A 17,900-nucleotide genomic window follows, 5' to 3' on the forward strand; every position below is an offset into this window, starting at 1 on the left:
AGCTCCATGCAATCCTGAGTTAGATATCTTATAGAAGGTCTTGCAGAAGACCCTTTAATAAAAGCCCACCATCCAGGCTGTCCTGGGTCAGAAAGTTTCAGTCATATTTGATCTAAAAGTCTGAGTTTGGGTCTGGGTTCCTTACCCTCTAATACTGAGGGAAGTGTAAATGCCTGTCACTGTCCAAAATACCCATTGTCCAAATTGCTGTGCTGCCTAATATCTCCTCCCTGCATGCACAGATAGCTGCAATATTTGTGACCTGCCGTGTATGCTGCAAAGCCATTGGAGCGACAGTTATGCCGTTATTTCTATATGGACAGATATATTTCTATATTTCAACATACTTCTATATGTTGGCCATCCTGTAAAGGCATGTTCAAGGGAGCAACCTCTACAACAAGCTAAATATCTGTAAAATGGCCCACTATAGATGGACACTTTGCAAGCTGCCCTTCTCAAGCTGGCCAACTGACTGAGCTGCTAAGCGAGGGGATGCTGTACCGAATGGGCGCTTGCATTGCAGAATTGCTGCCCCAAATGGCCTCCGCTCTCTCCATCCCTATGGCAACCAGCAGGAGATCTCACTGTTCGGACAAGAGGTGTGTGCTCCACAGCAGCGCTGCCTGCTTTCCTGCAGAAATCAGGGCTCAAACTGAGCAACCAGGAGGGAAAATCCTCTTTATTTTTACTAAGAGGTCTTTTTAGTTGTTATTTATCCACGTCTCCAGGCACAGTAACATATCATTAATAATACAGTCAAATCTCAGCAGTCTTCAAGGATGAGTTGAACAAGAATGTAGCCAGTTGAGCACCTAGAAGCATTCCTTTATGACTCTTCATTGCATTGGGAAGTTCATCTTCGTCTCTCCAACAGCTCCACCAAACACACCACTCCTGTGCTGAAGGCAGAAGGTCACCAGCTTTTCAGTAGCTAAACCAATTTGGGCAGTAAGTCTGCTAGCTCTTGCATTGCTAGCTAACAAGAAATTGTGTCAAACTCAGAACTAGAATTAGTGGAATAACAGACCCCCCTTTTCCCATCTTTATTTGCACAAAGGAGAAAAAAAAAAAGACTCATTTAATCTACTGATTTATTAGATAAATTTAAGATGCAAAATTAGAGAAACCTCATAGATTTGATATTGAAATGTTGGATGTTGGAGGGAGGAGTGTGTGATTTCACCTGCAAAGTAACTACTCATTTGGAGTAAACCACTACATGACAGGGTACTTCACCTCAAGAATTAATATAGAGGGGCTTGTGTGCTATGAATTTCATCCTAATTTGCTGCACACTGACTTCCTCATGTAAGCAGGTAATTTTGGCAAGGCTTGTGGTATATATACCTCTATTTGTTCAACAGCACTTCAAACTGGGATACCACCACAGTCCAAACAATTGAGCTGTGCCTGCTGGCTATGGATCCAGCCCAGTGAGAGCCAGGAGCTGACAATGGCACCATCACTGATGGTATCCAAACAAGCTAAGTTTGGGAAGCTGTTAGGAGTCATCTTTCATCATTCAGCATTTTCAGTTGGGTTCATTTAGTTCCAAGCTGGGTAATTACAGCCTCATTATTTTTCCTTTTACAATGAAGACAAGACTGCAAGCCAGGCAGAATAATTCCTCCTGCTACCGTTGCCAAGATATGATAGCACATCTACGCCATAAGGAATGTGTCATGGTATCAGTTTTATTACCAGTAAATAATGGCTCTTCAGTTAAGCAACATCTTAACACCACCTGGTGCCTAACCATAAAATGCTAACTAAATTTCAACCCCTACAGACAGATAATTGAGTCAAGATTACCACTGCCCAGCACATTCCTCGCTGACCAGCGTGCGTCAGGTTTTACATGTTATTTTTTTCACTGAAATTAGTATCCAGCTACAATCAGACTTTCATTCTAAAACCACAAAAACTCATCTAAAAATAAGACATCAAAGTTCCTGTGACAGTAAGTAGAGGCCAGGACTAAGAGAGCGGTGTTAGATCAGATATCAGAAAGCAATTCATCCCCTCTGTCCATCGTCACTGGCTAGAGGAAGAGCTCAGTAACTACCGTGGATTAGATACTTACCTTGTAGGCAGCTTCAAGAGATGAAACCCATCCAAGCAGGAAAGGAGAAGAGACACCTCGTTTATACTGTTGTATCTCACCAAAGGCCCCTGTGCTCTTGCAGGGACTATTTCTCAGCCCAGGAACCACTGCTAGTGCAGTGAAATCTTCTGACATACACATGGGGACCAGTGTGTCCATTTCTGCTTTGCTTTGATGGCTCTTGCATGAAATTGTTTGAGAACTGTAATGACACTAAATACATGTTTGTAAAAAACAGCTTTGAAAAGAAAATACCCACAAGAACTACACTGCGGGCCTGCCAAGGCATTGGGTTCTGCACAAGCCCCTAAACCCACGGTAACAAATACAGTTAACTAACACACATTTGAATTAAAAATTGTAAGCCATCCTTTAGAGCCTGAAAAAAACCTTCTGCCATTATCTCACAAACACAGCAAATTCAGAACTGAATTATTACTTATATTAGGAGGAAATGATTCTGCTTCTGCTACTGAAATGCCTGTGGAGGTCAAGCTTAGTAAGGTGCCCTGCTATTGTTTCCTATGGGCACTCTCAGTTTTGCAATAACATGACATCCTCAGCGTACATTTTAAAAATTTGTGTGTGCGAATTTGTAGTAAAGGCTCAGTGTTCTCGAGTGTGTTCTGCAGCAGAGAGCTGGCTTGTAAGATCCCCTGATAAACCAACACTCAGCCCTCAGTTCTTCCCCTTCCTTCCCTTCCAGAATTAAGCTTATAGCTGTTTCTGCCCCCAATGCACATGGGCGCAGTGAATACTGAGCCTTGTCAGCTCTTGCCCTACGCTGCCTTCAGGAAACTCCTTGGTTTAGACTCTCTCTGGCAATAACCCTATTGAACTCAATGATGTGACTAGAGATGGTATTGTATTATTAGACTCCCCTAAGGTACTTTTTTTTCTAAATCATTTAGGATGGGAAAAAAGATTTATATAAAGAAGAATGCCATGACTCACTCTCCAACGCCACGGAGGTTCAGACCAACCGGAAAAGAGTTAACAGCACAGCCACCCCCTGGTAGTATTTCAGAGTTTCTAAATACAGAGTTCCTTTCCAATCTGGATGCCCATTTTTGTTATCTTAAAAGTATTTCTGGAACTCTTGGCCAGCTTTAAACAAACAAGCAGGGAGAAATATTTGTCAAGATAACATGGTCGAGAGTGTTTGGTTAATGAGTCTTTCTAAGTTGAAGGATTTCATTTTTAGACTTCATTTCCTTAAAGCTTGTGAACAGAAGAAAAACTTGCTCTGGAGACGTTAAATCACACAACCATCCCAGCTATTGGCTTTGGAATAACAATCATTCAACTTACCAAATATCAAACGTGGGAAGGGATTTATCTGACGCATCTATATGATCATGTGAATGCCTTCCTCAAGGAGAAACAGTCTCTCTGCTGGAGACACAAGAGGAAGGAACTGTTTTCCCTTCTTTAAAAAAATACAACATAAGCAACTGTAACATGCTAAATGCTTCCTGGCACAAGTGCAAAAATGCAACATCTAAAATGTCAGCTGGTACGCCCAGAGGATTTACATGATTTAAAAGATTGATGAGAAAAAACTATTTCACTAGCTTCAGAGCATCTTGGAAAGCAGCAGCACCAGTGTGGGGGACAATGGAAAAAGAGGGGAAAAGGAATCTTCAGCCAGAAGAAATTACCATGGCCAGTATATTCCTGCATTGCTCTTTTTAGTATGAGAAAAAATGGGGTCAGGCACTCATCTGATTTTAAGCTGTGGGGAAAGATGAACAAACAGAGCCTGCCATGACTCTGGGATATGCTCGTTTTCTCACATTACATATTGACTCACATAGTCCTGTGGCTCACCTAAAGCCACACAACTCATCACTGCTTGAGGCAGGATTAAATCCAGAAATTCCTGACTTTTCCTCCCACTATTGTTTCACTAGAAGCTGTTCTGCTGCAGTGATTGCTGATAGAAGAAGGCTGGCCAGCTGGATTTCAGTGCAGGCTCTCATGGGAGAGATGGGGTCACAGAGACAGGGTAAATAAATCCTGGCTTAATTAAGAAAAATATATCAGGCAAGGAAAAATCATGAAAACATTTGAAACAATAAACTCAGCAACATTTGTAAGTGTGCTTGGACAACGCTCAGGTAGAAGATTGGCTTCTGTGGCCACCCACTCTTGAAGTGGCTACTTAAGAGCAGGATCCTTGATGTCCTGCACAGCCTGAGGTGCTCTAGCACCAACACCAAGCCTAGATCAGCATTGCCAGGTGGAGCAGGGGCCGATGCCTGGCTCTGCGCTAACACTGTCTCGCCTACAGCGATGGGGGAAGGTGCCAAGCTCCAGCAATGCCACTGGCTGCAAGGCTCCTCCTGGGACAGTTACTACCAGCTCATGTCAGTGCAGGGCTAAGGCTGCTCCAACAGTGCCAGCCCCTTCTAGGTCAGATCCTGCTCCCCAAAGGGCCCTGGCCGAGCATCCCATGCTGTTTGCAGGGATACCGTATTCACCTATCACAAAAGGCCACCTTTCACTCCCTCCTCCTTTTTACCAGCCATCTGTTGCTAGTCCCTTCCATGGTTCATTCACAGATGTCACTGCAGATCTTTTGTACAAAATATTCCCTCCAGCGTATCTCTGTTTGTGTTTTGTTGGTTGGTTTTTTTTTTTTTTAATAAGCTTTTATTTAATGTTATTTAAATACTTTTCAATACATTTAAGTTTCACTAACGCTTCCATAAATAATGAGATGAAAGAGCTTTCTGATATCATTCCAGGGTGCTGGATAAAGGTGAACGTTTCTCTCCATCTGTTTTACCAATAACCTAAACTAACGCAGTTTCCAGACCAGAGCACATGATCTAAAGTGAACTGAAGTCAATGAAAAGGTCCCTGGTGACATACAAGGACTTAAAGGAGATTGAACAAAGGTGTCCTATATAATAAATTTCTGGCCAAACAAAACTGGAAAGAGACAAAGATTACAATTCCTCTATCATAACAGCAGTGACTCATCTGGTTGCACAGTCACTTGGGGTGAAAAAGAAAACAGTTACTCAATCTCTCAGGGATTTAGACACAGAAGAATATATTATGCAAGTTTTAGCAGCGTTACTAATGGCCTTGAAGCACACAACTCTACTATGACTCTCACTCAGCTCAGCAGATCACAAATAAGATGACTCATGTATCCATGACATGATAGGAAAATAGAGAGTCTAAGTGCAGAGGCAGGTGCTAATGCAGTCACAGAGCACGCAGTCAAGGAAAGACGAGAATTATAAAATCGTGAGCAAAGGACTGCAGAAAAAAGACACTTGCATATTTGAAGACTCGAAAGTGTGGACTAGGTTGATTTTTCTTGATCTCAAATTGCAGGGGCTTGTGAGTGTAAAGTCAGCCTGTGCACAGAGAAGAGCCATGCTGCTGGCACCGGTCACCTGGGCTTCCCTGGGGAATCGCAGCAGACAGCACACATTGGCCTTTGCATGTTAGTGGTGAGCGAGTCCCTGTATCCACAGCACGCGATTAGATTAGACCCCAGTGAAAGTCATCTGGGAGCTCCATAAACTTAACAATATTTATACTTGGGAGGACTTTCTACCCTGCTGGAACATCATTATTTTGTAGAAGCTATTAACTCTGGCCATTTAGAGACTTATTAAACCCACAGGTGGTTTCAGTCATAGCAGTATTTTGCCCATTATCCAATAACTCCCTCACAGATGGAGGACTTTGATGGCTATTCTCAAAGCACGGTTTAAAATCTGGATGGTGGAATAAAGCTCAACTAAACAGCTGGAAAAGCAGTTGTCCCTAAAGAAAACTTTGTAATTCTTTATGCTCTGGAGATCTGATCAAAGCACAGTTATAAATACTGTTTAAAGGCAAACACTTTACAGAAGTCCAATAATTAGGAGGGTTATATTAGAAAGCTGATGCCAGTACCTCAAAATTTGGAAGTTTATGCAGGCCAGAGCACAGTAAGATGTTTAGACCTGTATATGGGTCAAGGCAACACTACTGTAGAAACACAGGCTACGTATGATTTTTTAATTTTTACAGTTGGTTTGACTCAGCCATTCCAATTTGCTGTTCCCTTCACTTGATTGAAAGATTCTGGATGATCAAAGGATTATTTGATTATAACCTGTCTATGGATCTGTTACCTGCAAAAATACAGCCCATGCAGAGCAGGGACCCTCAAATACTCTGAGGAACATGGGGAAAAGTTCTGCTTTTTTGTTATCACAAAAGGGAGACCCTCGAGATTAACAAGAATAGCACTAATGCTTGAGTGACATTTTTTTATGAGCTCAGTTGCACAACAAACTGCAGAGAGCTACTTTCAAATGACTGTATCTGATACATTTCCTTTAAATATTACCTAATTTCAAGGTTTTTATTCTAGGCATTTCAACTAACATATAGATATGTATGGGATGTAATGTATAGATACACAAGGGGTGCACCATTTCATTCTGCTGTCAGAACTGATTAACATACCAGAGCAGGGTATTTTTGTACAAACTAGGATAACCTCCTGCCATATCCTGTCTTGTTCCCATAGCCAACAGTCGCTAGGCTGACTTCACCCTTATCTCCTGTTAAACACATGTGGTTTGAGGTGATGTTATGCAGGATCAGAGGGGGTTTATGTTGGGAAGTAAAATAAGCCCTTGGAAACCTCGTTACGTGAACAGTGGAAGGAAAAGGCTTTTTATCTGTATCCTTTGTCTTTCCCTAGCATAATCCAGTAGAGGATCCCACAGTACTTCACAAAACTATTAGTCTTATAAATTTCCTGTAAAGAAAACATTCTCAGACTCAGTATTTAACTGACTTTCATCGTTGCATTGGTAATATACCTATGAAATGATTCACCCAGGATTACTGAGAAGGGAACACAGAATTTTTGATTCTGCCTTTATTCTGCATACATTCATGTGAAGTAGCAGGGATGTGGCAAAAGCCTTCTTACAGATCCAGCTGGTGTGCCCAAAAGGGTAATAAAAATATGTTAATAATAAGGGCTCATATATTGTCTGAAGGAAGCACAGTTTCAATCATTTATGGCGTGATCTTTTTCTGAAAGAACCCTGTATGTCTTCATGAATGAGGCTGATTACAAGAGAGATGATACTGTTAACATAATGCTCATATATTCTGAGTGTTAAAGCTGCTGTGGAGAATAAGTGGCTGGTTTACTGGATGCTTTTTGTCATTTCTTGGCAATTTTAGATGGCAATAAAGCTGTCATTCTGATTATTTATCCCTTTCTGTGATGGAAGCAGGTTTTTTGGAAAGGGACTGTGTGAAGGAAAGAAGGGTCTGACACAGCGAGAAGTGATGTGCAATAGCTGGAATTGCTATAGCCAGAACACATCCTCTAACTCCAACTGGTCAGTTCTGACCTTGCCCTCTGACATATTGCAACACTAATGCTAATTAAATATAGCTCCAAACCGCTTTCCTAAACTTCTGTGGAAACTTGTGTCACCTTCTCATTGTTGTTCTATCCTCACAGTCACCTCTCATCCATTTTATTTCCTCCCAGACTTTAGCAATGAGGAGTGTAGTCACTCAGCTGTTTAACTCCTCCAGACTGCAAGTCCTGCAGTATGCTGGCAATCCAAAACCAGAGAAGCCCCGGCTCTCTGGGCAGCAGCAGAACAATGTCTGTGTTCAGATGGTTCCTTTCTCTCTTCTTCCATTTTAAAGGAGTACATCTCTAGCTTTTACAGCCGTGCACCTTCAAAGTATGAACTGAGCCTCCCGTGAACTGATGCAGAAGTGTCTCTCCTTGAGAAACCGCACCTCTCAAAGGCTCGCGAGCTTTCCCACTTCCACCCAGAGCCCCGTTACACCACTACGCAGGCCCAAGCTCACGGGCACCGTTCAGTGCTCAGCAAAGCATGCAGAAAAAAGAGGGGCAGCAGCCCAACGCGCGTTCTGCTGCACGAGCGCTTGGGTCCGTATGGCGATGGGACACGAGTGGGAAGGCGTTACGGATTCCCCCGCCCCAGTCAAACAGCTCCGAGAGGCTGAGCAAGCCCCTGGGCCCCAGGCAGGGCAGGTGACGGCCGTGCCCCCAGCCCCCGAGCAGCGCGGCCATTCCTCGCACCCCCGGGACCCGCAGAGGGCCGCTGTACGTGAAGCGGCAGGAGGCCGCCCGCCGGCTCCCTCAGGCACCCCGCTTGTCACCGTCCCTCCGGTGAGGTCAGTGCCTCAGCCGTGACGCAGGAGTAACTCATACAGCTTCAACGCAACCTCTGCCGGGACGTGACGCTTGTCACCGCGCCCGGTAACGCCCTGTCCCCCCCGGAACCCGAGGGGGTCAGTTGTACCCGTGCAGACGGGGCACGGGGCGCGCCAGGCTGCCTTGCAGGCAGTTGGGAAACGCAGCGTGTCGTCCGGCCCCAAACCCCGCGTGTGGCGGGGGCGGCCCGCGGACAGCCCCGGCGGCAGGCCCGGCCCGGCCCGCCGCCATGCCGCCCGCCCGCGCTGCTGCCATGGCAACCGCCGAGGGCCAAGGCACCGCCGAGCGCCCCCAGCGGCCTCCGGGAGAGGGAGGTATCGAATGGCTGCCGGGCCTGCCGATCAGCCTCATTCATTGGCTGTCCTGCTGGAGGAACCGCCCACCCACCGACGCTTGCGACCAGTCAGCGTCCCTGCTCCTCAGGTCCGCCTGGCGTCGGAAAGGCGGAAGAAGCGTTCCTAAACAACAATTCCCGCTCCCCAGCCCTTCGCCGTCCACTGCCCGCCCTCCAGCTCGCGCCCGGCTCCATCCTGCCTTCGCATTGGCGGGCGGTCGCCCCTGCGCGCGCCAGCATCGCGGGGACAGCCAATGAGCGGCGGCGGCGCTAAACGGCTGTCGCCGAACGCCGCGGGGTGGGGCGGAAGCAGGAAGTGGCCGGAGGGGTCTCGGCGGTGGCGCCGCCATGGGGGCAGCGCTGGGGGTCTGCTCGCTGGCCAGCTGGGTGAGTGGCGGTGCGGCGGCGGGAGCTGCCACACCGGCCCCTTCCCACCACCCCGGGGAGCGGGCCCGGCCCGGAGCCTCCGCCGGGGGCCCGGCTGGAGCCCGGGGCCGGTGACCCCGCTGGCTCCCCTCCCGCGGCCTGCGGGCAGAAGCCTGGTCCCGCCAGCTCCGGGCGCCGGGGGCGGCTTCGGCCCCGCGGAGCGGGCGCCGGGCAGCAGCTACCGTGCGCCTTCCCTGAGGCCGCGGGGCTCGCCGGACCGGGAGGCGGGTCCTGCCCTTGCGAGGCGGTGTCGGTGGTTGCGGAGCGGCGGCTCGCTGCTGACCTCTGCCAGGCGGCGGACCCCCGGGAACAGAGCCCAGGCTGAACAGCCAGACTATCCACGGGTGTTTTCAAACACGGTGTCGGTCAGAAGCGTCGATTAAACGGTTTATCTGGGTGGTCCGGCAGGGAGCGGGGTGTCTCTTAAATGGAGTTTGGGGTTTCCTCTCTCGGTGTCATTGAACACCCTGGTGTCAGTTGCGAGGGGAATGCCCTCACTATTTCTGTCTCTGTCTTTCAGATTCCCTGTCTGTGCAGCGGTGCCTCGTGTTTACTGTGCCGATGTTGCCCCAACAGCAAGAATTCAACGGTGACGCGTCTTATCTATGCCTTCCTCCTCCTCCTCAGTACTGCTCTTGCCTGCATTATGCTGGCACCAGGGATGGAAGAGCAGCTGAAAAAGGTATGGAGGGGAAAACCTCTAACTGTTTGCAGAACCATTACTTGTGCCAGTGACTATCGATTCTCTTTACTTGGAATGGGTTACATGAGAGACACAAACACCCAAATGTGCTTTGTCCCCCAAGTTAGGAGGCTGTGTGTACTAAACAGCTTCTAGCTGAAATAGCAAATTCAGTGAATGTACATTTTTAAGTACATGCCTGGTGTCTGAAACCTGACCAGACCTGGAGGTTGCCAGTTGTTATCAGAGGCCTGCTGCTTTGGTATCTTAATCTTCCTGGATGCTTTTAGTGATGACATGGGGAAAGAAAGGCAATGATAAGGTCTGTGCAGGCTGGCTGAGCACAAGGTCTTTTGTTATCAGATCTCCCAGAAGACAGCTGACTGAAAGCCTTAGCTATTAAGAGTGCTTAAAGAATGTAATCACAAACACAGACATAAATTCACAACTAAATGTGTCTTTACTCAGATACCTGGATTTTGTGATGAGGGGCTTCACACTCGGATACCGCATATGGATGGCTTTGTCAGCTGCGATGTGTTTGTTGGATACAGAGCTGTCTATCGAATCAGCTTTGCCATGGCAGTGTTCTTCTTTCTCCTCTCTCTGCTTATGATAGAAGTGAAAACAAGTAATGATCCAAGAGCCTCGGTACACAATGGGTATGTGTGTGAGCCAGCTGTCTCGTCTTCCAACTTGTTTCTTCTCTCAAGTTTTTGTGGAACACAGTGGCAAATTGTTTATGAATACATTGACGGCCTTGAGTTTCTTTTGAACTGAATACAGAGTAACGCTTTAGTTTCCTAAGAAGCTTCCTATTTATGTAATGTGTTCAATGTACTGATAATGCTTTGAGGTTGGGTAGCCAAAAGGGCAGTGCTCTGGGCACCCCTCTGTGTTTCCACAGAGATGCTAGATTTCAGCTAGTTTATATCACCATCCTTGTGCTGACTCTAGATCTCATTGGGTCATTCACTCGGCCAGTCTGACTCAGTAAGCCAGCAGAAACTGGTTTCTGATTTCTGATTCACTGATTTAACTGGGTTAGTTCTGGGCTAGATGACTGAATTTCATAGTCCTTTAATTTGAAAGGGACCTGTGGAGATCACATGATCCAGCCCTCTGGTCAGAGCAGGAAAAATGTGGAGCAGGTTATTCGGGGTCTTGTCTAGTTGAGCTTTGAATGTCTCAAAGGATGGGGATGCTTTGACCTCTCTGGGCACCCTGTGCAATTTTTTCCAGTATCTAATTGTAGTTTCTCTTTTTGCAGCTTGCATATGTTGCCTCTTGTCCTTCTACTGTGCAGCTGCAAGAAGAGTCTGGTTTCGTCTTCTTTTAGGCAGTTGAAAACAGCAATTAGACCTCCCTTTTCCCTTCTCCAAGCTGAACAGGGCAGAGTTAGCCTTCTTCCCTGCAAGGATGAGCTGCTGACTCATGTTCCGTTTGCTGGAGCAGGAGTCCTCTTTCAGCAAAGCTTTCTAGCCAGTTGGTTCCCAGTCTGTCCTGTTGCACGGGGTTCTTCTGTTCCAGGTGCAATGCTGTGTATTTGCTTTTGTTGAAATTTGAGGTTTCTGTCAGTCCATGTCGCCAATGTATTGACCGTTCCTTCACTCTCTCCCCCTGATTTGGTGAACATCTTTCTGTTATCCCACTGAACACAACTTTTATTTTCTTTAAATTTCTGTTAGATACTTATCTATGTACAGCAAGCTGCTTGCAGATCATGTAAAACATGACTATTGTGTGCAGAGTAAGACCAGTATTTTCAACTTGTATCTTCTTTTAAAGGTTCTGGTTCTTCAAAATAGCTGCCATTGTGGCTATCATGGTTGGAGCGTTTTACATCCCTGAAGGGCCTTTCACAACAGGTACAGTTAATATGTCATTATGGAATTCTGTTTAATAAACTCAAACCTTTTCACAGACTTACCAGGTTCTAGTTGCAATAATGAAAGTTATCTTGTAGAAGACACAGATTCTGTCCTATTTCAGAGTACCTTGGTGCATCTGGTATTTTGGTGACCAACTGAAGTTACTGCCAATAAGCAATCTCTTTTCAAGTGCATAGGTGTTGGGTATAAATAATTTGGTACTCCATGACACGATCACTACTGGGCTGAGTCTTCTGACACTATTTAGATTAGAAGCAGCTCAGAACACTGACAAGTGCTAAATACTTTCCCAGTCTCTGAAAAACCTGTGCAAGAAACTTACTGTCTGGCCACATTACAGGAACATGAAAAGGTCGTTGATCCTCAAAGAAATGTGGCATGATGGTACTTATGTACACAAAAATGTCTCTTGTTAGATCTTGCATTCATTCTGAAAACATGTTGGGCTAAACATTCCCAGGCTCAGCTTGACTAGCAGAGGCTGCACCCTTGAATAGCTGGGACTCCCTGCATGCTTCTGCAGGATGGAGGCCAAAGTGATTAACAGCATCTGCATTTCTAAATATAGTTTCAGATTTTTTTCATTATTTGTCTTTGGTATAATTAGGAGTTTGTTTACTTATTTATTTATTTAAACTGGGGTAGCATGCAAATGATGAAAGCTAACCCTGTTTTTCTTGCTCCCTTTTTCTAGCTTGGTTTGCTATTGGTATTTGTGGAGCCTTCTGCTTCATTCTTATCCAGTTGGTACTTCTTGTGGACTTTACTCACTCCTGGAATGAGAGCTGGGTTAAGAGAATGGAGGAGGGAAATTCTAAATGTTGGTACGCAGGTAGGAATCTTAATCTGTAAAGGATTTGTTTTTGCTGGCCAGTACTCTACAGAGTATCACTTACTAGTTTGCAAACATACCTAGAATTACACTCCACGGTCTCCTTGAGTCACTCCTATAAACATTTGGAATTAATAGCTGCAGTGTTGCCTTTTTCTCATTAAATAAAATGCAAAATATTCTAGGCTTGTGATTAGCAAATCTGACAGTCGTAACAAACAAGACTTGGCTAGTTTGCAGTGTGAGTGCAGAGCTAGTTGCCTGGATATCTTCAACTCTAACTTAGCTTTGCCACCTCCCCTTCCTCAGGAAGTCAGTTATGTCAATGACAGTGGCTGCAATACAACACAAAGCATGCCTCAGCCCATGTTCCCAAGCTGACCACTAAATTACAAAGTGCTAATTGTTGTGGTTCTTTGCTCATAGCTACAAATAGTGCAACACCATTTTGTAGCTTCTTATAAAGAACATAGCAGAATGGAAATGAAAATGGGTGGCCTCTAGCATAGCAGGGGCAATTCAGGGCTTATAAATAGCCCATGAGAAGTGTGCAAAAAGCACTTGCATTTTGACACTGTGACTTGACATCAGTTAAACAAATTAAACTGCTGCTGAAAGGCAGGTCTTATTCCCCTGATGGCAGCATTGGCTTTCCTCTGAGCTACGCTACTTAGTAAGCTAAAGCAGAAATTTAGCCATACCTAATAAAAAATGCATTCTGCTAGTCTAGCTTTCTGAACCAGACTTCCAAGTGAGGAAGGGGGACTGTCTCTCTACAGTGGTAGCTGGTCATTAAATCATCTTAGATGTACTGTTAAAATACATACGTATTGTAACAGTTACTTTTTTCCCCCCCTCCAGCTCTGCTGTCCTGTACAAGCTTGTTCTATGCCTTGTCGCTGGTTTTTGTTGTTCTCTTCTATGTTTTCTACACAAAGCCTGATGACTGCACTGAGAACAAGTTCTTCATAAGCATTAATATGATCCTGTGCATTGCTGTCTCCATCGTTTCCGTCCTTCCAAAAGTTCAGGTATTATTTTTCTCTGCTATTTTCTTCTGAGATACAAAGCAGGGAAGTAAGAAAGATGTAGTACCAATTCAGACATAAGAACTTTAAAATTTGACTATCCTAGCTATGCTAGCTAGGAACATTTGGAAAAAAAAATATCTTGCTCTGAAACCAATGCACTATGTAGTGATGTATTTTCTGAAGATAGGCTTTTTTTGGCTAACGTTGTTTTGGACTTAGTTTCCATGTGGGGCACTGCTGGTGTGGTTTTAGTGGTGATGGTTCTGGCAGAACAGAGAAACCCATTAGGGAAAAGCAAAATAAGATGGGAATTTATTGGATTAATACTGTGGCTTTGAAAGTATGGGTGAGCATGTTTAATAGGAGAGGAAGCTTGCATGTTGCTTGATTCTCAACTGGTATTGTTCAAATTCTCCCACTCTACTCAGCGCTTGTCAGGCCACACCTGGAATACTGTGTTCAGTTTTGGTCCCCACTCTGCAAAAAAGATGTGGACAGGCTGGAGAAGGCCCAGAGAAGGGCCACAAAGATGATCAAAGGACTAGGAAGCCTGCTGTATAAGAAAAGGCTGAGAGAACTGGGTTTGTTCAGCCCTGAGAAAAGAAGGCTTAGGGAGACCTTATCACCATGTTCCAGTATTTAAAGGGTGGTGACAAAGAAGATGGAGACTCCCTTTTTACAAGGAATCACATGGGAAAGACAAGGGGTAATGGGTACAAGTTAATCCTGGGGAGATTCCAACTGGACACAAGAGAAAAATTTTTCACAATCAGAACAATCAGTCATTGGAATAATTTCCCCAGGGAAGTGGTGGATTCCCCAGCATTGGACACTTTTTTAAGATTCAGCTGGACAGGGTGCTGTGTCACCTTGTCTAGACCGTGCTTTTGCCAAGAAAGGTTGGACCAGATGATCCTTGAGGTTGCTTCCAACCTGGGATTCTACGATGAAATAAATCACACGCTAGATTCATATCTGCAAAACTGCTAAGTGAGCTGGGATTAACTCAGTCTTGGGCACCAAAAAACTGGATTTGGTTTGCTTATTCCTTCCATGTTTGAGTTGCTCACTGCATAAATTGTATTACTCTAAGGAGCTTCTTCTGGTCTTTTAAACATAGAACAAAGCCCAATGCATTTCTAAAAAATAAAAAGTTTTTCATGCTAACAAATGTTGACTCTGTGGCAGTAGGGTAAAACTATCCAACTGTTGCTAAAACTTGCCCTATTGACCTTGGCTTGCTATTCTGTCTTTGAACAGGAACATCTGCCTCGCTCTGGCCTCCTCCAGTCCTCTGTTATCACACTCTACACCATGTATCTCACTTGGTCAGCCATGTCCAATGAGCCTGGTAAGCAACAGAAGCTGTGATGGGGTTCATAGTTATCACAGATCACTGTGTGGGGATTGCTGAACTGTGTAGATAAAATCTAGTGAGGCAGTAAAGCTGACTTTACTGAAACCATCAACTTGCCTCTTTCCAGAACTAAAATGGGGTATTTGTGAGGGGAAAGAAAACAGTGTCAGGGCATTCTGATTTCTTTTATTTATTACAACCTTGCCTAGCTCACAGGAAGGAAGAATATTCCATGCCATTCCTGCCTCTGGGGAATCAAAGAGATCAGCAGTTAAAGGAAATTAAAAAATTGCAAGCTTACCTGTCATCTTAGCTAAATGCTGGCAAAACTCATCTCTCTTTAATCTGCCTTGAAATCCCTTTCAGAACGAAACTGTAACCCAAGTTTGCTGAACATCATTACTCAGATAGCTACACCCACGATTGGTCCAGCAAATACTACTGTTGTGCCTGCTACTCCAGCTCCACCCAAGTCCCTTCAGTGGTGGGATGCCCAGAGTGTTGTTGGATTGGTTATCTTTGTCCTTTGCCTCTTGTATTCCAGGTAGGATCTGCACTGCTATCAAATGAGAAACAATTGGGATTTGTCTGCATTTTTTGTTTGAATCTGGGTCTAGTGAAAAATGTACCTGCATTTATTCATATCCAGCTGCTGTCTCAGTCCCAAGCCCAAATATGGCTAATAAGACTGCATTCTGTTTTGTGGCTGAGGATTGGCTTTATTAACTCAATTCAGGTAACAGAACAAAATGTGTTATGAGACCTGGACTAGGAACACTGTTTAATTAGGTTAACAAGAGCTTGGATGAAAACAGATCTCTCTGCGGAGTTTCCTTGTGTTTCCAGATGGATTTTAAAAAAATGTCATTTGCTAGTCCCAGACATTCACTGTGGTCTGTTGCTTGCTTTATTAGCAAACATAGCTAACTGAAAAGGGAGTTTTAACCATGTCTGTCTTTGGGTTACACTGCAGCATTCGCTCTTCAAGTAACAGCCAGGTGAACAAGCTGACACTGTCTGGGAGTGACACTGCTGTTCTGGAGGAGACTCTGGGAACAGGCAGTGGGACTGCAGAGGAAGGAGAAGTGCGCCGTGTCATGGATAATGAGAAGGATGGTGTTCAGTATAGCTACACCTTCTTTCACTTCATGCTCTTCCTTGCCTCTCTTTACATCATGATGACACTCACCAACTGGTACAGGTAAGAGCAAGACAGAAAGTGATGGGTTGTATGTGCCAGCCAGTGTTTCTAGGTGAATAGGAGACTCAGCTACTCCTGCCAAGCTGGTTAAGGGGCTGTCCCTATGCCAGTTGCACTTTCTCAATTTTGTGTTGCTGAATTAAGATGAAAAAAGGCAAAATCAGCAGCTGTAGTCCTAGTAGACTGCTCCACAGCTGCAAGGGCAGGAAGCGTGGTTACCATCCTTCAGATGGGCAAGTAGCAGGAAGGATACATCTGAAATTGGCTTGGGGTGGCCTCCTGGGAAGTTTGTCCAAGGCCAGCCTAATGTTACTTACTGGCTCTTCACCCTGGTAAATATGTGTAGGGACAGCCATACGTGCCACTTAAATGGAGATATGATTTCAGAGCACTTGGACATAGCCTCTGCTGCTGCAGCTTATAACTACTTTCCCCAGGACGGCCATATTGTGTAAACTAGCAAATATATTTACAGAGCAGCAGCCATCAGGAGTCTACTACATAGTGCTCTCAAATTATTTCCTTTAAGAGTAGCACATTAACATTTGCAAGCAGGTTGATTTTGAAAACTGGGTACCAAGAACAACAGGCTTATGAAGGAGACACAGGAAATTGCTGGTTTAGTTGTCTCGCTGTGCTCCTGCAAAGGCTTTTGCATTGGAGTGTCACAAATCATTGTTCTAACTTCAGATTCATATGAGCAATAGCAAAGAATAGTGGAAGGTGCCTTCTATATCTATTAATTGACCTCTTTACTTTTTAGCCCTGATGCAGATTTTAAGACAATGACAAGTAAGTGGCCAGCCGTGTGGGTGAAGATAACCTCCAGCTGGTTTTGTCTCGTTCTATATCTTTGGACCCTAGTGGCTCCTTTTGTCCTTACTAATAGGGACTTCAGTTAAATTGCTGCACCTGTCTGAGCTTACAAAAGTGGGGAACTTTTTGCTGAAAGCCAAAATGTTCATGTATTGCTTTAGTTACACTGCCTATGTTACTGTTTCTTATGTTGATATTAACATGCAGGTGGATAGAAAGTTATGTATTGCATAATGCTTGATGAAGAATCAAAATTATCTTTCTATTTTAACTTTGTCATGATTATCTTATTACTGCCTTTTTAAAATTCACTACACCTGTGCTGTCAAAGCACAAAAGAAAATATCTGTTCTGTCCAATAGCCACAACCTTTCTATTGAACAGAAGTAACATTTAGCTAAATATGAAGTAATATATTTTAAAGAACAATTATATTTAGCATAATGCACTAGTATGCTAATGCTTCAGTTCCTGGAAGTGTAAGCCACGCTGCTTGATTTCTACATTCCACTGCAAAAGTTTATTTAAATTTTACTTACCTTCCTGTGTTGTGGCAAAACCCCCCTTATTCCTCATCAAAAGAGCAGAACTTTGAGGTTGAAAAACTGGTTAACTCTAATTCCTTTTAAGAACAAACTTGCCCTTTCTAAGAGGCAACTTCTATGGTAACTTCTTTTTTAGTATGTTTGCCAAATACTGAGTGGCAAGTGTATGACTAGCTTAAACAACTTTGATTATGGTGGAAAACTAGAGCTTCTAATTGATTTCACTTGTCTAATATGCTTATAAAAATAATGTACATGAAATGATTTTTATTGGCACTAAGGCATTTGCACTGTAACCTCATTTGAATAAAGTGGACTAACTACTGAAACTGTCCCAGCTCTGTTGAGAAGTGTTAAGAAGCAGCAGTTGTTCTCGAGTACAAAATACTACATGCAACGATTAAAATAATAATTAGCTGCTGCAGTGTCCAGTTGGATGTGACTG

At 44.5% G+C, this 17,900-nt stretch overlaps 1 protein-coding gene and 1 long non-coding RNA gene across 2 annotated transcripts; one reads left to right on the forward strand and one right to left on the reverse strand.

The window, feature by feature from the left end:
• Nucleotides 1-665: 665 nt before the first annotated feature.
• On the reverse strand, nucleotides 666-2,271 carry LOC142028724 (uncharacterized). Its single transcript, XR_012649676.1, has 2 exons — nucleotides 2,087-2,271; nucleotides 666-902 (listed from the first exon to the last, which is right to left on the reverse strand). It is a non-coding gene; the product is annotated as an uncharacterized LOC142028724 (long non-coding RNA).
• Nucleotides 2,272-8,908: 6,637 nt separating this feature from the next.
• On the forward strand, nucleotides 8,909-17,788 carry SERINC3 (serine incorporator 3). Its single transcript, XM_075018513.1, has 10 exons — nucleotides 8,909-9,060; nucleotides 9,620-9,781; nucleotides 10,250-10,443; nucleotides 11,570-11,649; nucleotides 12,368-12,505; nucleotides 13,367-13,536; nucleotides 14,797-14,887; nucleotides 15,260-15,437; nucleotides 15,867-16,094; nucleotides 16,858-17,788. The coding sequence occupies exons 1-10, from the start codon at nucleotides 9,022-9,024 to the stop codon at nucleotides 16,994-16,996; spliced, it is 1,419 nt and encodes a 472-aa protein (XP_074874614.1). The 5' UTR covers nucleotides 8,909-9,021; the 3' UTR covers nucleotides 16,997-17,788.
• Nucleotides 17,789-17,900: the final 112 nt, after the last annotated feature.

This window comes from Buteo buteo, chromosome 2 (assembly GCF_964188355.1).
Source record: "Buteo buteo chromosome 2, bButBut1.hap1.1, whole genome shotgun sequence".
Taxonomy (NCBI): domain Eukaryota; kingdom Metazoa; phylum Chordata; class Aves; order Accipitriformes; family Accipitridae; genus Buteo; species Buteo buteo.